The sequence below is a fragment of the Triturus cristatus genome, chromosome 4_1, assembly GCF_964204655.1.
Source record: "Triturus cristatus chromosome 4_1, aTriCri1.1, whole genome shotgun sequence".
Taxonomy (NCBI): Eukaryota; Metazoa; Chordata; class Amphibia; order Caudata; family Salamandridae; genus Triturus; species Triturus cristatus.
This window is the reverse complement of record NC_140585.1, coordinates 570,766,203-570,790,358: the sequence shown is the minus strand read 5'-3', so window position 1 is coordinate 570,790,358 and position 24,156 is coordinate 570,766,203. Positions and strand designations below refer to the sequence as shown.

The 24,156-nt window shown below is 41.8% G+C and overlaps 1 protein-coding gene across 5 annotated transcripts in view; it reads left to right on the top strand.

Moving 5' to 3' along the window:
• PCLO (piccolo presynaptic cytomatrix protein) overlaps nucleotides 1-24,156 on the top strand; it is a 1,384,288-nt gene that overhangs the window by 937,884 nt on the left and 422,248 nt on the right. For all 5 annotated transcript variants that reach the window (XM_085652900.1, XM_085652897.1, XM_085652899.1 and 2 more), the window contains one exon: nucleotides 18,988-19,096. In XM_085652900.1, coding sequence (XP_085509026.1) covers nucleotides 18,988-19,096 — 109 coding nt within the window. The remainder of the gene's footprint in view (nucleotides 1-18,987; nucleotides 19,097-24,156) is intronic.

Genomic DNA, 24,156 nt, shown 5'->3' with positions numbered 1-24,156 from the left:
AGGTGGCAGAGAGTAGCGGCCTGTGGGCAAGCTGGACAGGAGAACTGTCGCAAGGGGAGCTGGCAGAAGGACCTGCTCAATGGGGTCACGCTGCTGCCTCCATTAGGTAGGTATTGGGGGGAAGGCAGGCAATGGGTGGCAGGAGGAAGGAAATGGCGGAAGGAGGGAAATGGCAGGAAGAGGGAAGAAATGAGCAGACAAAGACACAACAGAGGGCATACAAATTAGCAGAAAGGGCAAAATTGAGGGCAGAAAAATGAGCAGAAAAGGGCAAAACAGAGGGCAGAGAAACACACAGAAAAGGCAAAACAAAGGGCAGAAAAACAAGCAGAAGGGCAAACTAGAGCAGAAGAGGGAAAAAAAACGAGCAGCAAAGGCAAAACAGATGGCAGAAAAATTAGCAGAAAGGGAAAACAGCACAGGAAACAAGCAGAGGAGGCACAAACCGTGGGCAGCAGGTAGACAGGCAGCAGAGGGTAGCAAACAGTGGGCAAGGTTAACAGGAGAACTGTTGCAGGGGAAGCTGGCACAAGGACCTGCTCAATGGGGTGATGCTGTGGTCTCCATTAAGTAGGTCCTGGGGGAGGGCGGGGCAATGGGTGGCAGGAGGTGGGGAACAGTAGGAAAAACAAGCAGAAAAAGGCAAAACAGAGGACAAAAAAAGGCAAAGAAGAGCAGAAGAGGGCAAAACAGAGGTCAGAAAAATGAGCAAAAAAGGCAAAATCGAGAGTAAAAATAAATGAGCAGAAAACTCAAAACAGAGCAGAAGAGGACAATACAGAGGGTGGAAAAAGAGACAAAACAGGGCAGAAAAATAAGCAGGAAAGGCAAACCAGAGGGCAGAAAAATTAGCAGAAAGGGCAAAACAGAGGGCAGAAAAACAAGCAGAAAAGGTAAAACAGAGCAAGACATGAGCAGGGGAGTCACAAACAGAGGGCAGCAGGTATATAGTATATCTTCTTCTGTTACATCATTCCATCCGCATAACTTGTTTAGCAGCAGCAGGGATTGAAAGAGATTTTAACTTTTGCATGATCATTTACAGAATATTGTTGATAGACTACTTCCCTGACTACATTTCTGAATGCAGGTGGTCGAAGCAGCTACTCTTGGTTTCTCTCCTGTGTTAATGTCAAACCTCACCTACCTTTAGGCCAGGCAACTCACAGAATGACACTGGAGAAGTTGACGCATTTGACATACCTGGGCTCCATCAATCAGGAAACAGGGGCCACATCTGCCAAAACCAGGTTCATCACATTATGGGAATGGTACAGCAGCACCCACGTATCAATCAACATTGCGCTACAAGAGATTTCTTTCTTTCTGTGGTTAGGCAGAGCACCTGGCAACCACCTAACAGCTCACAAATGCAACACTTCTTCCATCAGTAGTGCAGACCTCAGAAAGGCAGTTTCAGTAAAGCTCCACAGTGCTGGATAATTTACTAGTCAGTGGCTACACTAGCAAGGCACTCAGCCCACACCAGAAGGCACACATTTGGCCCCAGAAATGGGAGCCCACTGCCATCAACAAAAATGTTAGTCATACTATAGTCTCATCAAGCCTAAATGATATTGCACCAGGCATTCAACCATTTTCAGAGAGATTTCATGGATAAGAGGAACCATCTCTTCCATTTCAGATTCTCTGGTTCTTGAGCATGGTGGAGAGTGACAATTACATGGTTAGGATCGCACACAAGGTTTGGTTCACATTTCGTGGCGGACCCACTAATGTTCAGGTGAGCTTAATGCTGACAACTGGTAGGATTCTGCAGAGGAGCAGATTTACTCTAGGTAGGCAGTGATATTATTGAAGAAATGTTGCCTCTGAGAGTGACACATCGTCCAGATTTGTATTTAATATTGTGAATGCTTGTTAAAATATTTTAAAGTTTTCTGCAATGAGTTATTTTTCTTGATAGGTGGGGGAAGACTGCAGTTGGTTGAGGAGGGATGGTGTGGTGTTTGGCCAGGCTTTTCTAAGGACATGGTTGGAAACCGGATGGTTATATTATGCTGAAAGAGGCCTAGGTCTTGACATGAGCTATTGCTTGGGTCCTACACATTCAATACAATCTATCACCTGATAGTAAAAGCAGTTTCTAAGGAGGAAACCTAACTTTTCCTTGGTAGCTTGGCACAAGCAACCCACGCCGGCCTTAAGAAAAATGGTATATGTACACCAGCAGCAGAACAACCTTAGAGTTAAGAAATAAGTATGTTAAAATCCCCCAACTAATCAAGTTAAAAGAATAAAATGTTTTGATTATAATAATGGTTAAATAACAAAAATATGGTGCAGTTTTGCAGATATGAAACAGACAGTTTCTGAATCCAAAGTTCCAGAACCTGTGACGGATGTTCTACAGCCTCTTCTCTGAGGCTCCAAACATTTTAAAATGTAATTTCAGAAATTGTTGTTTAGACAAAAGGTCACAAGTTCAAATGATGAACTGTCTTCTCCCCAATTTGAGTCATGATCGAGAGCAAAAGTCCAGTTACTACTGGGCTTGCTAAATTGATGACACCCAAATGGAGCCTTACGTATTTCTTGAACTGTTCAAATGTATGCTTCTAGAAAATAAATCCCACAGTTGCAGGGCTTCTCCTCTACAGATTCAACACCCTGTTTCGTTATTCACAATATCACAGAAACTGTAATAAGAAGAATAGACACTTTAAAAGTAAAAGCATTTTATTACAACAGGAGGCATCTGTTTCTCAGTACATCTAAAATAACTACACAGAATATATCACAAAAAGCAGCAGGAAGGCACGTTGTGAGTAAAGAGAAAAAAATGAACATGTCTAACATGATTAAAATGTAAACTAAAACCTAACACCCTAAAATTGACTTCTATGCGCTACACTGAAAGAGCATGAAAAGTAGAGTGACTTGCAGTCTAGAGTTTCTTAGGGAGAAGAGATGCACTGCATACCTTGCTGACAGCAAGAGCTGTTGTTCTCAGTGCAGGTGTGAAGGCAGTTTCCTTCGCAAAGGGCAAACATGTGCTTTGGTAGTGGATTTCTCTGCGACTCTGTTTTATCTGCTGCAGGCGAGATGTAGCATCTTAGAAGTCCACTGGCAGTAGGTGAAACCATCTCTGGCAGAATTTTGTCTGATAATTTGGGTGAAGAACCTCTCCTGACAAGTGGCAGCCCTTATATAATCTTATCAGCGATTGGGATTTGTGAGATCCATTTAGGAATGTCTGACATAGATTATATGCATCAAGGTGTGCATCCCAAATGCTTTCTTATGAACATATAAGGACATCAATTCAAACTACCATGTATTTTGGTAATATGGCTGTATTTTTTCTTATTTGACCTTGACATGGTGATAAGTAGACACCTGTCTCAGGCTGATGTTACATTAGGTGTTATATATATATATGTCATCGGCCGAATGACTTGACACTTTCACAGTTATTAGAAATATAAGGTTAAGCAACAGCTGCTTCAATGGCAGGAATGACAGTGATTCTGCATGAATTGAGAAAGATGGCGACTCCCTTTACCTACGATGGATTTGGGCCTACTTAAAAATGGAGTCAGACCTTTGGACTTAGCATCAATTCTAGCAAGATTCCTTTTTCCTGGGAATCCTTTGGTCCGTTTGTCTGTGAGTTGGAAGCATTGCTAACAGGAAGGCAAACGGTGTGAAAGTAACTCATTGGTGAACACCAGGGGATTCAGACAGAGGAGTAAGATTAGGGCAACTAAGCCAAACAGGATATCATAGTCGCAGAAATATGACATAATATTGAGGTAAAAAATATGGTGATACAAAATTGGGGAGAAAAATATAATGGACAAAAATATCAACTTTACACACTTATTGTGAAAAGTACAAATATATTGGCTATAAGAATATAGAGATACAAATATTGATATAACATAGGTAAGGAAATATATTTAACATTTGAATAACTGAAAGAAATAACATGACAACAAATTTAATTCAGAAATGTAAATGTAGAAAATAAATGCATTCCCTTACAATATTTAAACATGTAAATGTACATTTAAAAATAAAATATGAATCAATTAAATGTTATACAATAAGTAATCACAATGACACATAACAGTTTCAATTATATTAAAACACTATATATATATGTATAATTAGTACATTATTTAACATTAAATATACAAATCAAAACTAATAGTTTTACAAACAATAAGATGCAAAGAAATAACAATTTAAATAAAAATATAAGATTAAAATAAACATTTTAACAAGTATATTTAAAATACTAAAATGCAACAGAATGAGTAAATTTCCAATCACAAAATAATTGTAAAATATGCACAAATCCTACTATAAATAAAAATATCCAGCAGACATTAAAAAAACAGATAGAGCCAAGGTTAAAGGGGACACATATTTAAAATTATAACTACAATCTATCACCATTATACATGCAGATAAATAAACAGAAATACTATTTTAACTTCATTCAGATGAAAAGAGCTACAATAAAATCATCAAAGAAAATGAGGTTTAATATTCCAACTTCAACCTGAGGAGCAGTAAAGGAAATGTTAGACTTTGAAGGGATCAGATTCAGTGGCGGCCTGTAATAGTTGAAAGTGGACGGGTGTAAAATTTGTGTATAAGTGTTATGTTGCAAGTGAAGTGAGCAAGCCCAACTGACAAATGGGGGATTTTGGGGGGTTCTCGGAATTTGTTTTTGTTTTTTAAAGTAGCAAATGGTGTATTTTAAAGCAAATGTGAGAACGCAAGAAGATTATAAAGCAATTATTCACATGTAGTCTTGAAACATTTAAATACATGAAAAAAACTGTACCATATGCTTAGTACCTAAAATATATGTATATACCTTTACAAATTAACTCTACTAAGAAAATACAAGGTCTACTTATGTGTAGTTTGTCTGGCTGGAGACAATGATGAGACAGCAAGACACAAGCCTTAAAGGGCATCCTACAAGCCACTGGATGTCTTAACCAGGGACCAGAGCTGGAAGAAATATGATCACTTCACCCCCATACTGATGGAACTTCATTAGCTCCCCTTGCTGGAACTCTACATCATGAAAAAAAGGTGTATCATTTACAAAGTTTGTGAATAATGTAGCTGTTTTTTGACAGTGTAGTGGGTTGACAAAGCCATCATGACCAGCAGCAATTCCTCTTATCTGGGCCATCATGCTTGATTTAGCAACACACAGGGCTCTTTTCATGATGCAAGTTAAAGCGCTGTAGTTCAGGATTGCCATTAGTATAAAGCTCCGCGTAACCCAACCAATTGACAATATGTTAAAGTGGCCTATCTTGGACTAACGGAAACCCCCTTTTGGCCCTTCACAGCTCAGCAGTTTGCTGAAATCAAATGTGTGTTTTCTTGGTGGTGCTGACTATAACAAACTTTGAGCAATTCTAGCAGAGTAGGGCATATCCGCCAACCCACACAGAGCAATCATCTCTCTCTACTCAGCCACGTGGGTCCGTGTCAAGACTGGCATAGACAACTCTCTCACAAAACGGATCTTGACTACAGGGGGCCTAAAGCAAGGGTGTGTCTTAACCCCCATGCTGTTCAATCTCTACACTGCAGACACCGGCTGCATATTGGCAAAGGCAAACACAATTTCACCAAAGTTCAGCTCTGTCAAACTCCCGTGTCATCCGTGTGCAGATGATTTGCTCATTCTGGATCACAGAAAAGTGGGCATGCAGCACACCTTCAACGACCTCCCCACTTATAACACAGCAAACATCATCTAAAAAATACCAGCAGGAAGGCCCAGGCAAGTGTATTTGCCTTATACAAACTATACCATCAACTATACTCACCATTAGTTATGCAAGCAAAGTTACTACCCAACCTTTCTTACGGTCAGTTTGCCTACCCTGGATCACTTTCTCCGATACTAGTTAAGTCTCAGTATAAAGCCTTCATCAGGTTGTTTCATCTCCCAAAATACACTTGCTGTTCTCTGCTTTACCTGGAGTTTTGCCTGAGTAGGCTGGACTTTGAATGCATGGCTGCTTTCCTTAAATACTATTATGCCATACAACAAGTTAAACCAGATTCTTTTAAGAAGTGCTCTCCAAGTGATTTTTATCATCCTGACCAACCAGTCATGGACAAACTGGTGTCTTTCATCGTTCCTTACAGTAGCGTAAAGAAAATTCTGAGGAAACAGGTTGCTTTCGTTTCGAGGAAGGCTGACTTAGGAAATGTGCACACCATAACATATGCCGTCCCCAATCATAAAATCATATCTGAAACGTGGTTGCAACCATGTTTAAAGGCGGCGCTAATCAAGGAGACTAGACACAATATACTTAGATCGCGGTTCATGGTCCTTCCAATCAATGATTTTCGCTCTGATTGGGCATCGTTTTGCGGAAGCAGGCCCTGTAGATTCTGCAAGTACAGAAGAAAATCCATGCTTCACCTGCTATGCTGCTGGCCAGGGTTTTTAACCCCACACCGCACTTTATTAAATCCAATCTTTCTGTTGAATGGGGTCTCTAACTGTAACGCTGCGTTGGAATTCTTCCACTGTTCCCATAAACTTTGCATGTTTTGGGAAATTCGTCAACAAAATGGTGGATGATGGACCCAAATACCCTAAACACTATCACTGTGGCAGGATAGTCACTTTATATTTATATTTATTTTATTTCTAGGGCTATTCTGGCATGGAGTCGCATGCACAGACTTGTATCAAATTTGGGCCTCATCTGTTTACATGCTTTTATCTTCTTACCTGATTAATTGTTAATTGTATCAATTTTAATTAGTTGACACAAATAAACGTATTAAATACACAAAAATGTAATATAAATGTAATTAATTTACATAATAAATAGCATATTTACCCATTTAAAAATTTAAAAAACATACCAATAACTTAAAAATACATATTTCAATACCCTTCCTCCTGGACACACCCAATGAACTACCAACATAAATAAATATAAAATAAAATACATAGAGGATTCCTTAAATAAATTACCCAACCAAGATACTTCACTAAAAATAATTTAACATGACTAACAAGAAAAGAAAATAATTAGAATGTGTAACAATCAAATAAAACATTACAAAAGCCCTATTAAATATAATATGCAACAATTCTAAATAAAATAATGTTAATCACTTTGTTATTTTTAAAGAAGTAAAAAAAAAGAAATTCTTACCTGTAACCTGTAACAAGCATGGATACAAGCATGGACTCTGGCAAAATGCCGTATTTATATTGTTGCTAACTGGACCTGCTAGCGAAAGAATGGGGTTGTCTTTCTTAGCTGTTTTGCACATGCATCATGTTTCCAGTCCTCAAATGCTCTGTTACATATTATGTGTTTTACTCCAGTTGGGTGAACAGATTTAAGGCAAGACTATAGCTCCTTGAAAGCATTAGGTTCTGTTGCCGTGGAAGCGATTGGCAAGACTACAAAAAACGTTTTTGTATGAGGTGTGGTGTCTTGTGTTGCGCAGGTTCACCGAAACTGGCATGTGATGCTAAAACGAACTGCCCAAAATCGCCGGCAGTGAGAAAATATGCCTATTACTGTAAGTCAGTGCATAAACTAACAGTCCCACTGAACTCTAGGTAATTGGAAACAATTACTAATCATTTTTGTCATAATAGCTACATTAAGGGTGTGCCCTTTGCCGGCAAATTAACTTCTTGGTGCTGATTCATGGCTGTGCGCCATAAGAGCAGCCATATTAGTGTACTTCATTTCAGTCTGACAAGTCCTGGAGTTCGTCCTCCAAAGCTAGCAATAAATGTTTGTGTGATTCATGGCATGACCAGCACTACAAATCATTTTTACTTTCCGTTCTACAAACTTTGCAATAGATGGCTGAAACAAACCTACATCATGGGAGTTTAGATTTCTGTTCCCAACCTTAGGAAACAAAAGAAAATTACTTAGGAAAGACGTTGCTTACAATTGTCACTATGCTAAATGTCAACATGCCACAGACAAAATATTAGAGTGCGTAATCTGATACTGCGATAACTGCTTATATTTTGGCTGCTTTAAATGCTTATTATACAACAATCTATTCTAATGCCCATGGTTTAACAGGTTTGGGCGATATTAAAATGTACTGTAACAAATCTGTATTTATGATTTATTGAAATAACAATACAATCAATATAACTCCACACGTATGTAAAAGGTTCCAATGGGGGACTACGCAAAAAGCGAGTCTTCCAAATTTTATTATTCAAAATTCAGTGCAGCCAACAATAGTTCCTTAATGATCCACCCTCCACCAGTAGACCAAAGCCTCTCGCTCAATCACAGAATACGGAGACTCCACTCCCCTCAATGTTCTTGAGGTGAAAGCTACTATTTCCTCCCTACCTTCTTTTTTTGTAAAAGTACCTCTTCTAACCCATGCTGATTAGCGTCAGTAACAACAATAGAGTGGTCCTTAGTGTCAAAAGGCTGAAGAGGGATGGCATTTCCTAATTCAAATTTGACTTTTTGAAACTCCTGTCCCAGCTCAGTATCCCAAATAAACTGTTGATTTTTTCTTATAAAGACTCTAATTTTATGCGTTTTCTCTGTCTACCCACTTGAGTGACTTTGGAATACTGGCAACATAATTGAAAATGTACCCAGTCTGCTCAAGGTGTGCGTATCACTGATACACAAGATACATGCTACTAAGCTTACCCAGCTGCTGTTGAAATGGTGTGCATATCACGGATACTCAAAGCTGGCTCAACGGTGTGCGTATAACCAATATGCAAATTAGTATAGCCTGAAGCCAATACACACACGGTTTAGCTTGGTGCCGGAAACAACACTCAGCCTGGGCACACGTTGCTATACAACGAGCCTCAACACAAGTAGCTTCGCTTTGAAACAGTCATACATCTGGCTTCCTGTGTGGCGTTGTTCCACAACTTCTGATGTGCAGGATTGCCAAGCAACCGTGTAAACTTCAACTCTTGATGCACATAGGCTGTGGATGAAGTCACCACCTGGAATGGAATGAAATGGAATGGATGTGGATTTATAGAGCGCGAATTGCTGCCCGAAGGCGTCCAAGCGCTAGAATAACCAGGGACCTGCAGAGGGGCCTAACTGGGATTAGTGGGGCAGATTAAAAAGAAAAGTTTTTAGCTGTTTCCGGAATGTGGGCAGATTGCAATTGGCTCTCAGGTGCAGGGGGAGGTTGTTCCATGCCATGGAAGCGTTGTAGGCGAACGTCCTGCCGCCAGATCTGGATCTTTTTATTCTTGGTATCGTGGCCAAGAAAGTCTGGCTGGAGCGGAGGTTTCTGCTGGGGAGGTAGTGGGTAATTTGTTTGGGTTGGGAAATGAAGACTCTGTGTGCCCACCAAACACGCGGAAAGGCCTTTGCTTTCCCCGCAGCCTGCAGCCGTGAGTTTGCACTCCTTAGTTTGCAGCCCACTGTCACTTGATTTCATAATGGCCCCAAAACAATATCTTCTAGATGAGCCACAGAATCTGTCTGCCCTATCGGTCCTGGTCGTCTCTGCTCGTCGCTACTAAAACGTTCTAATGAGGGACTACACAGAAGGTAAGTCTTCCAAATTGTATTAAGCACAAGTCAGTGCGATCGACAGAGCAAACAGCAGCCAGTAACTGACACCACACCACCAACATTCTCATGTCCCTATGACAGTGTTCTCATGGAGAATCACACTATACATTCCAACTCAGAACCTAACAATATCTACCTCTGAGATATATAAATATATCTTCAAAGTACATAGATGTGGAGTTAGGAATAGTAAATGTGTACTTCCCTATATGCACCTACCTTCAATACTTTGTCCCCCGATACAGACCACCATCCCTGTGATTGTATTCCAAAATGTAAAACTTTTTCTTTTCTGTTTTATAAAGCAGCCCGACAGACATCTTGTATTCCTTATGGTTGCAAATGATTCTGGTGAGATAAAACCCCAATATAGAAACATCAAGCCTATGATATATCCGCACCTCCCTCAAAAATTACCCATTCATTTCCAGCCATATTTATCTTATTGATGTGCATATCCACTGCTCCCGCCGTTCCCAGAGAGCAATCGAACTGATTAGTTATTTTTTTTCAATTGTGAAAATTTACCACCGTAAAGTAGTTTCCAAAAAAAGACGTAGTCCATCAATTACATTTCATGTCCATAAATTCCTTTAATCTTCACAATTTTCCTTTTAAAATCAGCCAATGCCAACGTTCATAGTTGTGCCCTGCTAGCATGCTGGGGACAACTATGAACTTTTGCTGGTACCATAGTTGGAGGCGAGTCGAAGCATTTGCTTCTGGGCTGGACTGACCATTGTGCCCCATGGCCACATCCTGATGGAATCCTCCTGCAACCTGCAGTTGGGTTGAACGTTTTTGCGAGGGCACATTTTGGTTTCCAGCCTGGCCCTGATTTCCATGGAAATGCTTCTGGGAAGTGCTGAGTGCCTATAGCAAAGGATGGGAAATATCCTCCTCCAAGTGACCTACAAGTCGTGATGTGTAAAATGTTGCTGATATCTGGCACAGAGGTATGAAAATGTAGACAAATGTTCCATGCAGTATCAGGACAAACTTTCAGTGTTAAGAGTTTGCTGCAGGATATTCAATAAAAAAAAGTGTGGTTTATTGTTTCTGAATGATGCGTGAAGAGCGCAGTGCAGTACAAATGTGGAGGCTTCACCCTTCTGTGATAGAATATGGTTTCCTTTATGATACCTATGCATAGCATATGAGCGGTTTATGGTACTTAAATCTAACACATCGCAAAACAAGTGACAATGCACATTACTTCTGCAGTATACATTACGCGAGCACTCGAACTTCACTGCCCCAAGAGTTGCATTTAATGTTCTCTTTTAACCAGGACTGTTCATATTTAGGGGGCATGTTAGAAGACTGTAGCAGCTTTCAAGCTCTGCCTTCTAGTTGTACATATCCTTTCTCATTTATGGATATTTTAAACCTAGGAACCCATCTTTGATGATGTTCCTTCAAGTTCACGGTTATGCTGTTCAGAATGTCAGGAGCCTGGAATCGTTAGACTCCGAAAGTTACCCCAAAGAGTACAATAACTTATTTCAGGTCGCTAGAGTTGAGAACATTTATAGGAATTTGAATACAAAGCTTCCCTTGAGAGTTGTTGATGATCAGGGTAAATGAAACAAAGTAATTCTATAAGTTATTAAATAAAAGGAGGTGGAGGTAGCTAGTTAGGCAAAATAGTAAGGCACAAGGATTGGGATGCACGTAATATTGAAAACATGCAGCAACAAGATGAGGTATCACTTTCTGAGATCTTAACACGTTGAGCACTTTTGATCTTTGTGGTCGATTGGACAAAACTGTATCATGGTTGGGGATGCAGCAGAGGGGAGCTAGAGTAATTACAACTTAGTTTTGCCATGCACACTACATTTGTACTTAAGCTCTAAAAGAAAGAAGGAGCAAAGCTAATTGACTTGATCTCGCTATAGACTTCTACATGTGACACAGTGTACTCAATCACTAGGAAATGTTTTTCAAGATCAGCAATTCGTGGTTGGGCTCAGGTTTGGGAGCATGGTTTTGTAAAGTTGAGCCCTTTCTTCTCAGAAAAGTTGTGCTGTCAGGTAGTGAAGCATTGCTGGAAGTGTTTGATTCAGCTGCGATCAAAGTCACTCAAACTTCTTGGATTTAAACTGTTAACACTAGTGCGTTGTCTTAGTTGGTAATTTCCCTACTAGCACTATAATAAGGATACAGTCCCATCCTGCCAGGCAAGGGGAGAATCGCTGTGGACTCACTGACCTTTTGGTACTAAGAAACCTTGAGCTTCTCTTGAGAGTTGTCCTTCAGACAGATGGAAGTCAATGTTCCATGAGCGGCCCCATGTGCTGGGAACATGAAAATTGGCCTATGTGGGGGAAGGGATTCTTTACTGAATAACCAGGCGGAAGAAGCATGCTGTTAAACACAACTTTAGGGGCACCTTCTTCCCTTTAGAGATGCAATAGGGAGGAATGCAAACACTTGCAGTTAAGTGGCCCTAAATGAGCAGGGAGAATCTCTAAAAGCTCTAATGTAGCCTGCCCCACCTTGCATATGAACTATTGACTTAATTGTCAGTCCTCCTTCGACGAACCCCACTACCACTCTTCTGTCCAAGAAATCTAGGCCATGTTAAAGTTGGACGGAAAGTACCACCACAAGATTCTAACAAGGCATACATTTTGCTGGGCAGGGATGGAGAAGGTACTGTCATCTGATTGATGGCATCCTTCCTTCTGTCCCATCCGGAAGGAGACAGAACCTCCCCATGCCAAGTTTCAAATCAAGACCCTGGAGTTAAAGGTCAGTAAGTTATAATCTGCATTATGATGATAATTTATTGAGTCCCCCATCAAAAATTTGTTAGAGCAAGCATAGTAATTGGCAGCTCAAAGTGCTACTTGAATTTAATGAGGAGCAGTTAACACATAGCCAACCAAAGGTTGAACTTCGATGCACCACTTGGCAAATAGTTTCTGTTGTATATATAAATGGGGTTCAATGCTACTGGCACAGGAAAAGAAGCTATTTACTTTTAGTGAATGTTTCTGGTGGGTACTTTCCCACCTTTTGCAAAATCTCAGACAACAGACTGGATCTGGAAACTCTTTACATAGTAATAATTCCCCAACATTGGTACGTGACACCATGCAGCTTCAGCTGCACATGCACACCACTTCCACATGTGAAATGTCTGACTCTCTAAGGGTAACTCTGCATGCTGACATCATGTCATTATCATGCTCGTATAAGGTAGAATGTTAGACGAGAAAACAACAAAAATCTAAATAATAAGCAGTGTACAGAAAACACAAATAGCTAACACTCACCATGGAAACATTTTAATACCAAAATCACTAAAACCACTTCTCCGAATGGGGAGGAGAGCAAGCTGCTTGAAATCTGTGGGAATACCACCAGTAAAGTCCTTGTGTTAAGATATACTTCTTCCTGCACATTCCAGGCTTTTTGGATAAATCACTTGGCACCGATGAACTCCAATTAAACGGCATCTTTTTTGTATCTTGAAAATAGAATTTGAGGTTTGAGACATTGAAAAATATATTCACTGACATTGACAGCCTTTCAGGGTCAAGAATATTTGTCTATCTTTTGTATCTTTCTACAATAAATGACATTTGTAGGGCTATCTGGCAAAAATAACATATTGGAAATTTCCTTTACTTACAGTAATGTATTTACAGACTTAAATTCAGGACTCATATTTCAGAGGAGGTTATACCCATCATGGAGTCATTGTAGAAATACCTTAATTACGAGTCATATCTGGGTAGAGCAAGAGTTATTTGATGGCTTTATTTTCAATACATATATAGTGACAGTAGCCACTGAAAAGGTGTGTGTTGAAATAAAATTTACTTCCAGAATACCGTTTCTCTACAACCTGTGCAGTAGGGGAATCCATGCCTTTTCTACAACATAGTTATGTTTTAGTACTGCTCTCTGAACACCACTATCTTGGAAATATACCTCCTTAATATTAAAACCTGCAGTCACCAATGAATAGCTTGATAGATTTTGATCCTTCCGTCTTTTGCACTTTTGACATGTATTTCTTTTTGTTGTGTACTTCAGTACAGGTTTACTGCACTACCCATACCAGGATCGAATTTAGTTTTTGTAAGTCGTGTTGAAAATAGTGTGCTTTGGGTTGCTGTGAGTGTGTCCTTCTATTCTGCTTAAGCTTTGTTTATTTTCTCCTAAATTGAATTTTCGTTTGCATGTATTAAATAAATGAAACTAGTCTTGTTCTGTCATCTGCAAACTAATGTTTAGAGTCTGGCAGGACAACAAAGGTCTGCAAAAACCTAGCATCTGGAACTCGTGTTAATGATATGGAATCACAGTGGAAAGGAGTGGAAAGTAATTCCTTTTGCTGATGAACAAAGGCCACACGCACTTTTGAGCTAGGGAATAACCCCCCAATGGCATTGGAACATTTTAGGTAGCAGTAAATCCATTGAGGTCATGCTGTATGCTTCCAATACCCAACAAAAACGGTAGCAAAAATGTGCATTACCTTGCACTTTATAAACATTAAGACGTATCTGTTATTTTTGTGTAGCACACAAACTTGAAATTCACCCTGGAAATATTGCTAATACTCCTATCATACACGAGTTAATTACTTAGTGGATTTACACCCAAATCACCAAAAGTAGGATTTCTGCCAAATTCGGTGTAATTCCGTTCAGCCGTTTTTCGCTGGTCAGTTTTTCTAATGGTAAACAGCCTGGGGAAAATACGTTTTGGGACACCCCTTTTTCTCTGCTGAAACCCTGAAACTGTTGAGGAAGGATTTGGGTGCTCTTTTTTGGAAACGTTTTCTGAAGATTTGTGAAAGGGTAGCATAGTTTTAGCAAGCCATAAATGATTTCCCTATGGAAATGTGGTCCTTAACTATAAGTACCCAGTAGCAATATATATAACTATTGTGCTGGATTCCTCCACTGACACAGGGCTGGTTTTGCCCATTGCACCCCCAATGGAGGGTAGTGTATCATTAGCGGTGGTGATTATATGTGCAGCTGAGGTCCCAGAACTACAGCTTCCTTCAGTTGAAGTCAAGACATATGTCCTCACTTCGGTCTTCCTCCCTGGGCCGGCATCATGTGAGACCTTCTTTCTATTTAATGAAGCTCTGACTGACACCCTTATAGGTGTTTGAGTGAAGATTTGCTCTTGACCACCAGTAAACAGGCAGGAGACCACATACAACAGACTGGCACTGGGTGATCTGGGCTTTCTTTTAGAGAATTTGACTCCATACAGATTGATGAGCCAAACTTTCCTAAGAAAAGTCAACCCTAATGCATTCCCCACAACCCCTCCAGCCAAGAAGTAAAAAAGGATTGAGGCATTAAGGAAGTGTATTTCCTCTCCTGCCACCTTGGCTTTCAAGTTAGCCAATGCAGTCCACCTCTTAGACCCTTATAGCACACCCTTTGGGACATGGCCAATTAGATCTTCCTGACTGTCTTGGAGGAGTTTCAGGCATCCTTGGATCAAACCATTCAAAATGTCCAGACTGCAGCCAAATATATCAGTAGGACTGCCCTGGATACTACTGACTTCTTTGGGTGTGCGGTGGGCACTAGTGTGGAGCTCTGCCGCTACACATGGATGGGATCCACTGGCTTTTCCGGGGATTTGCAGGCATCTCTAATGGATATGCCCTTTGCTGGGTCCTCCCTCTTTGGGGAAAAGGCTGGTTCTGCCCTCAAATGATTTCAAGAAAGCAGAGCCACAGGGCATTGCTTGGGCCTTTAAACTCCCTCTTCACAGTTTGCCCATCAGCCCTACCATTATGAGGCTACTTCAGTGGGCTGGCATATAGACACTTTAGGCCCCTCTATCACCACAGCAGTCACCCCAGTCCTTTCATGGGCAGGGATGGTGATCAAGCAGACCTCAGAGAGACCACCAGGGCCACTGTTCCACCAAGGCCACTGCACCTACAGCATCAACCTCCAAGCTATTTTTGTTTAACCATAGTAGCACCCAGCCACCCAGTGGGAGGCAGGATTAGATATTTTCCTCCGGAGTGGCAGGCCACTACATCCAACAGATGGGTCTCTAGATCGTCCAGCATGGTAATGCCCTTCCATTTCTTTCCGATCCGCCTCAGTTTCCACCACCATCAGAGAAGCTTTCAGAGGAGCTCCCATTCATTTTGCAGCAAGAGGGGCTTTACTGAAAAAAGGGCCATTAAGAGGGACCCTGCTTGGAAATAGGGATGGGATGTTACTCTGATTTGCATATGCCAAAAAAGAATGGATAGTTGCTTTGGACCTGCAGGATGCATACTTTCATGTGCCCATTCTGAAATCCCACAGACAAGATTCAAGTTTGGACATTATCAGTGTGCTGTGCTTCCATTCTGCTTTACTAGCACCCCTCAGAAGTTCATGAAAGTGATGGCGGTGGTCTCCATCCATCTTCGAAGGTTGGGTATACCATATTTTCCATACCTCGATGATTGACTGTTGAAGGTGGGCTCGTCACAGTCAGTCATGGACCACTTCCAGATGAGGGTGAACTTCCTGACATCCTTGAGGTTTTCAATCAATGAGCCAAAATCATATCTGACTCCTTTGCAGAAGTTTCCTTTTATTGGAATCATTCTGGAAACGGTGCGGTTCAGGTCCTTTCCTACATCACATCGAGTCCAGGACATTCGGGCTATTATCCGGTTGTTTTAGCATATAAATCTGAGAGAACAGCTCTGAGGCTTCTTGGCCTGCTGGCCTCATGCATGCTGCTTGTACACTTTACCCAATAGTGTATGCAGCCTCTGCGTTGGCATCTAAAGTCTCAGTGGGCCCAGCACCCATGAAACCTGTCGAATGTCATCCAAATTTCAGAGGAGACTGCAAAGGAGCTGCAGTGGTGGTAGCAAGACAGCACCTTAACTATGCACACCCCTCTGCCTTATCCACCCAGAGGTGACAGCATCAATGAATGTATCCCTGCTGGGCTAGAGAGGTTATTTGGATTAGGTGGAGATCAGGGAACCTTTTTGGCAGAAACCCGACTCCACATAAATCTGGTGGAGTTGTGGGCCATACACTTGGTGTTGAAGGCCTCTCTGCCATCCATCAAGGGAAGGCTGCTGCATGTTCTCACAGATAACACCACCACAATGTGGTACTGCAGCAAGCAGGGCTGAGTAGGTTCTTGGGTGCTGCATTTCTGGAGTTGGCTGAAGCACCAAGGCATCTCCTTAATCATGAGCCATCTGGTGAGATTTTTATATTCCATAGCAGTGGAGCTCAGGCTGTGATGCCTGGTGGATCACGAATGATGATTATATCCTAAAGTGGCATATGATGTCCTCCGATAGCATGAAAGTAGGGAGAACCCTGTCTAAATCTTTTCGCCACTGTCAAGAACACTTAATGTCAAAACATGTGCTTGTTGGAGTTTCCATGATTGCTCTCTCAAGGAGACACCTTCAGCCTAGAGTGGAGCATGGGACTCCTGTATGCATTTCCACCATTGCCTCTCCTGCCCCGAGTTCTGAGGAAGATCTGAAATGACTGAGCCCAAGTTATGGTATAGTTTGGATTTGGCCAGGATAGTGTGGTGCTAGGAATTTCTAGTCATGAGCATTTGTCCTCCAAATAGACTATGAATTCCGGTGAATCTTCTGTCACAGCATGGGCAATCTACACCTCCACCGGCGGCGCAAGGGGCTTGTAAATAAGCCCCTTCGTTTTTATATTTCTTTTTGAACCGTCATTTAGTTGCTATTTTTATTAGAGCTGTGTGCATCTCCCACCAATCTCTGCAACAAAAAAAACTACGTGACACTTCATGAGTTTCTTCTCATTTTCCAAACGTTGTGAGACTTTTCAGGTCTAATAAAACGTAGCTTTATGTTATCCTCCATAGCAGCAAGAGATTCATTCTTTACAAGTACATTTGCTTAAAGGATAACACCTGTACAAGCTAATTATTCTTTCTCACTATGCAAACAGTTTAGAGCCCACGTCTGAGAGGCCTGGTTAATGGGGAAGCAGAGGTAGAAGCAATCCGTTTGCTTAGATTCTATATTGATTTGCTCTTCCTGTCCACAAACACTAGGAGCAGCATATACATATACAGGGGCATGTGCACACATAATGTGCAGCTCTCTGACACCATGGAATGTTCATTCAGAATCGTGCTTTCTTCAAGGGGACTGCAGTGCTGCTCTTTGTTCTGGTTAAAAGAGTGCAGGAAATCGCTGTACTTATTTTAGCAGGTAAAGAACACCAAAGAGTAGAAGACTGTAATTCAAACTGCAATTACCTCACAAGCAAAACGAGCAGTATTTATTTTGTTTGGTCTTTCCTTCTTCGTTTACATTTTAAAAATGCTAATATTGAATATAGATCGTATTACTGTGAATCCTGTAGGCTAAATAAAAGCTTGAAAAAGTAATTTAATTGATAACGGTATTATTTCAGGTAAGGTTTGGGTATGGGTTTGTGTACTTCTCCTGCAAATATGTATGATGCCCGTCTACTTATAAGGATGTGCATTTTCTGTACGTCTTTCCTTAATTTGAACCTTTTCAGATGAAGGGGTAGTCTGGTTCCAGCCAATCGCCTGGTGGGATTCTTCTTCAGGAACAGATGCCAGCAAAGCAAAAAGAAGCACTTATTATGTGTCGTAGTTTTGTTCACCCACACTCTGGTACCCAGCTTTTGACCTCGACCGCTGAGCACCAAGGTGCCACCAGGTTTAGAGGGGGCACTTGTGCTTGATGAGAGGTGTAATGGTGTCTAATGACTGGGCCTGTCCAGGGCCATTGATATTCTCTGCCAACCCTTCTGCAGTTCTCACAGTTCACAGTGGCCTACACAGTGGCAGCAAACAGAATGCCACTTCAAATACTGTGAAAATAGCACTACTCCGACCATGGTGCAGGCCGCTTGAATGATTCTGATGAATTGTAGTTCTCTAAAAGAATGTCTTACTGGAACTTCAGCAGAGAGATCAAGCCGTGTGTTTTCTACTTTCGTTGAATGTGAATAACACAAGAGATAAACCTAAGATCCAGTTTTGTCCATAATATGATGACTAAAATTTAGGACAAACTTTCTAGGGCTCGGCCTCGTGTTTGGCAGCCATGGAAGCCGGAAGTTATATCCCTGAAGACGATCTGTGTAGCGTAGCTTAGCGTTATTGATGTCCTGCGCAGCCACCACTCACCAAAACAAAACACAGGTTTTTAATTTCAGTGCTTTGTGTATTTCCTGAAAATGTATGTGCCACATGATTTTGATGTACACATCGGCAGAGCGATTTTCAAAGAACTACAGCTATCTTAAAAACGTTTGTAGGTTTTTGGTTTGGATTACTAGCAAAAGATAAACATTGTTTAACAAATAGCGTTTTTATGACAATAACAATGTTGAAATAATCGTGTCTGCTCTTCCTCCCATAGGAATGCAGGTGCTAGAATGGAACGGCATTCCCCTGACAGCAAAGACCTATGAAGAAGTACAGAGTATTGTTAGTCAGCCAAGTGGGGAGGTTGAAATATGTGTAAGACTGTGAGTTATTCTCCATTTCTCTGTTTACATATTTTCTGCTGCTCGTACTTTTTAAAAATATGTATTTTTGCCAACATTTCCATTCAATTATATAACAAACAACAACCATAGGCATTGCCCCCGAGCGTTATATCTGTGTATTCGATGTTTATATTGGGTAGAGGCCTATTTACAGCTAAGACTTTAATTTGCCTTGTTGATGTGTGCCCCCTCTTTCCCTTTTTGTCCAAATTACAGTTTATGTTTGGATGTTATATATCAAATTTCAAAGAAACACAACACAGCATCAATAAGCAGGCCGAGCGCGACCCAAACTCCACGAGCTGAACACATGTTCTTAGGTTCCAAATGTGTGCTGGTGGGTACTAAATATAAATTGGTGCACTGTAGGTTCAACTTTTAGGTCTTGTCCCGTTTGATGGGGAAAATTGTCATTTTAGTTCTGTAGTGCCAGTAACATTATGCACCACGTGTACATCTGGCTGCTGCCTTCGCCTACTTTCAATTGACTATACAAAATCACTTTTGTCGTAGCCCACTTCGGCATTTCTGCTAGCAGTCTTTCAAGCAGGGCGTGTTTGCAGACTTCCACGCCATGGCTGTCTTTCACAACACGAAAAGCAAACCCAGGTATATGAATCTGGATTCCATTTGAACCCATTTAGGTCTGAGTCCCAGAATGCATCTTTTCAATTTCTGTAACCCTGTATCTTCCTGCCACAGTATGTTCAGTGCTGCACAATGCCAAAACACAGGCAGTAGATCAGTGTTGACACCCCCACACCTAGGGCATAGTTCCCTCATTGTGGGCTAGATTTTATGTAGTCTATGAGGTATTAAGTGTGCTCTGTGAAGAACTTTATACTGAATCAATTTAAATCTCATATTCCTGGAGGTTGCTGTTGGATGATCCAGCACCCTTGCCCATTCCACATCCATAAACTGAGTGTGTAAGTCTGTTTCACATTTAACCCTGAGTGGTGTAAGATTTATGTTAAAATGGGCAGTTACAGATCAATATAGCATTGTTATGGCCCTCCCGTTCCTCCCATGTGTCAGCATTTCTTTCAAAGCTACCTCCACCAGGCATGCATACGTCACACCTTTCCACCAATTGTACTAGTTTTTCTGTGACCTTCCTCACCTTGATCTCCATAATGCACTCAATAGCCTCCCTCTTCATGGCTTGTCTCACAGTGTCCATCATGGACCAGCCCAGCAGGTAGAGGATGGCCACCATGGCCGGCTGTGACCCTAGTTAGCATTGGCGGCTCCTCGAGGGAGTGCTGCGGGGCGGTGAGTCGGGGCGGGGAAGGGTCAGGGTGGGGGGTAGTAAACTCCGTCATTCGGCTGAACGGAGTTGGGTAAATAAATAAAACAAATTTTTTTGCGCGTGCTGCTTCGCCGATTGGCGATGCAGCGCGAGCAATTTAATTCATTTTATTTATTTTTTATTTATTCAACTCCGTTCGGCCATATGCTGGAGTTTACTACCCCTCACCCTGCCCCTCCCCCGCCTCACCACCCCGCAGCACTCCCTCGAGAAGCTGCCACTGCTAGTTAGAATCTGTACACCCCACCTGCACAGCCCCACCATGAGTTATTCGGAATAAGACACCAAAATGACAAAAATCCAATTTAGGAAACCAAAAATATGAATTTTGAAAGATTAACCTCTTTATAGTGCCTAAAATCATATAGTGCCACTCTGGGACATTTGGTCATGCTTGACCGGGACAAAGTCAAAGTTCAAGGTCAACCGCAGTAGAGCCCTGGTCGGAGACACTAAGCGGGAGGCCCCAGTCCAAATTTTAACTTTACACTTAGAAATGTTTCTGGAGCTTTCTCTTTCAATATCACTCGACCCACCACAGCAGGCCAGATTTGGTGAAGGTTTACCGTCTTGACTTTCTGTAAGTCTGGATCTCCGGAGCTTTCAGTGGGACAAATCTAAAATCCTAGCCGGGTCGCGGTGAAGGTAGTTGGTTTGACTGTCCACATCAGGTTAGTCACCTCATGGAGCATTTTCACAAAAGTTGTCCAAAGTTCTCCAAACTTCGGGAGGTGCTTCCTGAAGGCCTCCATGTTGGTTCACAGTGTCCAAATGACCAAACTAAAGGTCTAGAATCTCCTAGATGGTCTCTGGGATGTCTAGACTACAATCCCCACAATGCACCTGGCCAAATCCGTAAAAGTCCCACTTGAAGAACTGCAGGATGGGGACTCTTGGCGGAGATGATGCAGGTGGGCTCTGTTAACTTGTAGCTTACAGGGACTCCACTCCACAATTTTTCATGCAGCAAGATTCAGTCCTCAAGGCTATATTTCCAGTTTGTGCAGCAGGTGCAGTCATTAAGAGTGGAGGCCCATGGAAGCAGATCCAGATTCCAGCAGGGCAGTCTTTCTTCTCCTTGTAGTTTCAGGCAGAAGATTTGAGAGACTATTCAGCTCTCACATATTTATTCAGTGTTGAGGCGGCAAGCAGGGAGGGCACCTCTTTACAATGAGATGCTGATGCCAGCTAAAAGCGGGACAACTTCCTCTAAAGTCTGTCTCACAAAGCACTGCCCTTCCAAAATCCAGCATGGATGATTTCTCTCTAGAGGAGTAAGAGCTGGCTAAACCAATCCACAGTGTGGCCTATTTCCATTGCCTCTCCTCCCCCTAAGCTCTGCAAATACCTGTCCTAAGCCTGCAATATGCCTGGGGCACAGGATGTGGGATAGGTACGCCTGGCATTCCTTAATGATATGCTCTTTCTTTGAGCCCAGTTTGATTTACCCAGACTGCTCTGTATGACCCATCCTCTGCTGCTTCAGAGCTCTCTCGATCAGATAACCTCTGCTCCAGCCAGGCCACTAATCACCTAATCAAAGCAGCCCAGCTAAGCCTGTTAAGGCTCACCATTTAGCAGAAACCACCAGAAGGCTAGATTTTGGCTTACAGAAGAGAAAGTTCTATAACTTCTCTTCTGTACTAGTTATGATAAATTCAACAGTTGCACGTTGTTGGATTTATCAATACCAATCTTTTAAGTCTTTGGATGATATAATTCTACTCCTTTCCTAGCAATAATTATCCCTAAATAAAATATGGCAGAGTTAGCATATGGAGCTACATATCTTCAATGGAGAAAACATGAAATCAGCAGTTTTTTCCTCACCAGGGCATATCAAATATATTTTATAAGGTCCCTGATTATTGTTACATGGCCCCCACCCCTCTGATGAAACGTCTCAAGGAGATAGGAGTCAAGGGCTCCGCTTGGAATCTTCTCAAATCCTTCCTTACGGACAGAGTTCAAACTGTAACCTTGGAGGAGTTTCAGGCTGAATCATTCTCCCTGCCCTGCGGAGTCCCCCAAGGCTCTTCATTGAACCCGACTCTTTTCAACATATATGTCTCCTCCCTAGCACCTCTGGTTGAATCATTTGGATTTTCTTTAACGTCATATGCTGACGATACCCAAATAGTGGTCAACCTACTTCCAGGAATGGACAGACATGCTCCTCTAAGACTACAAAACTGTATGTCTGCAGTGGGAGACTGGATGAGATTAAATTGCCTAAAGCTCAACTCCAACAAGACGGAGGTCATCCTCTTCGGTAACAACCCTAACCTCTGGTCCCCAGATTGCTGGCCGAATGATTTCGGTCAACTCCCCACTCCTGTAGGGAAAGTTAAAAATCTGGGATTTTGGTTGGATGACAAACTAAGTGGTAGGGATCAGGTGAACAAAGTTGTCTCCACCACTATATACATTCTCAAATCTTGCAAAAAAATCATGCCACTACTCCCAAAAGCAGCTCAGCAAACGGTTATTACAGCTCTCATTATGCCTAGATTGGACTATTGCAATAGTCTCTATCTCGGAATACAGGAAGTATCTCTAAATAAACTTCAGATTCTGCAGAATGCGGCGGCCAGACTCCTTACTGACACGCCTAGGACTGGTTCCATTTCTGCCCAAATTAAAACCCTACATTGGTTACCAGTGAGACAACGTATTCTATTCAAAGCCCTGACATTGACCTTCAGGGCCCTCCATGGAATGGGGCCTAAATTTCTAACTCAACAACTTCACTGGTATTCCCCCACCAGAACCTTACGATCCTCGGATGCCAAACTGGCCACAGTGCCCAGAGTGAGGAGGGTCAACTGGGGTGGCAGAGGTTTCGTAGCCAACGCTTCCAGAGCATGGAACGCTATCCCCATGTCTTTGAGAAGTATCACAGATCTTTTATCATTTCGAAAGACATTAAAAACATTCCTTTTCAAGTATTGATCTTCCACTGACCTCCTCTCTCTCATTTTACTCCTCTTTGGGTCTTCTCTAAGCGCCAGGACACCTTTTTGGTAACAGACACGCTTTATAAATGCTTATAACATAACATAACATAACCCCTGAGATACACCTAGGGGAGACCGTGGGGGTGCCTAATATGTAAACATAAGGTAGATTATCAGGTTTAAAGGACCCATACCACCAAAGTCGAGTTTGCATGCAATTTACATTGAAAGACAGTCCGGAAAGCCAGGCTGCCTTTAAAATGACAGCAGGCATGCAGCAGTGCACACATGCAAGTGCAGGAAATCTGCTGGTTCTCAAAATTTCCATGCCCTACTATATAATATGGACTTATAAGGTCGACTGAACCTCCTAGCCCTATTATATACTAGGGGCTTATTGGGTCTGTCAATACCAATTGTGATAATTTACTTTTAAAGACAGGCTGCAAGGCAGGATTTCCTTTATAAGGACAGCAGGCCCGCAGCAGCACAAACATGCAAGTGCAGGAAATCTACTGGGCCTCTAAAGGTCCATGCCCTATTATGTACTAGGGACTTATAGGTAAATTGCATCCCCTGGCACTATTATCTACTAGGGAGTTATAAGGTCTGTCATTGCCAATTGTAAGTGTACCCTATTACATGTACATTTTTTTTAAATAGCAATTGCCCTTGGGCTAGTTAGCAGAGCCCAGGGTACAGTCAGAGTCAGTTACCACCAGTATCATTCAGCAACAAGTGGGGGTAAACAGGCCAAACGGATGAATTTC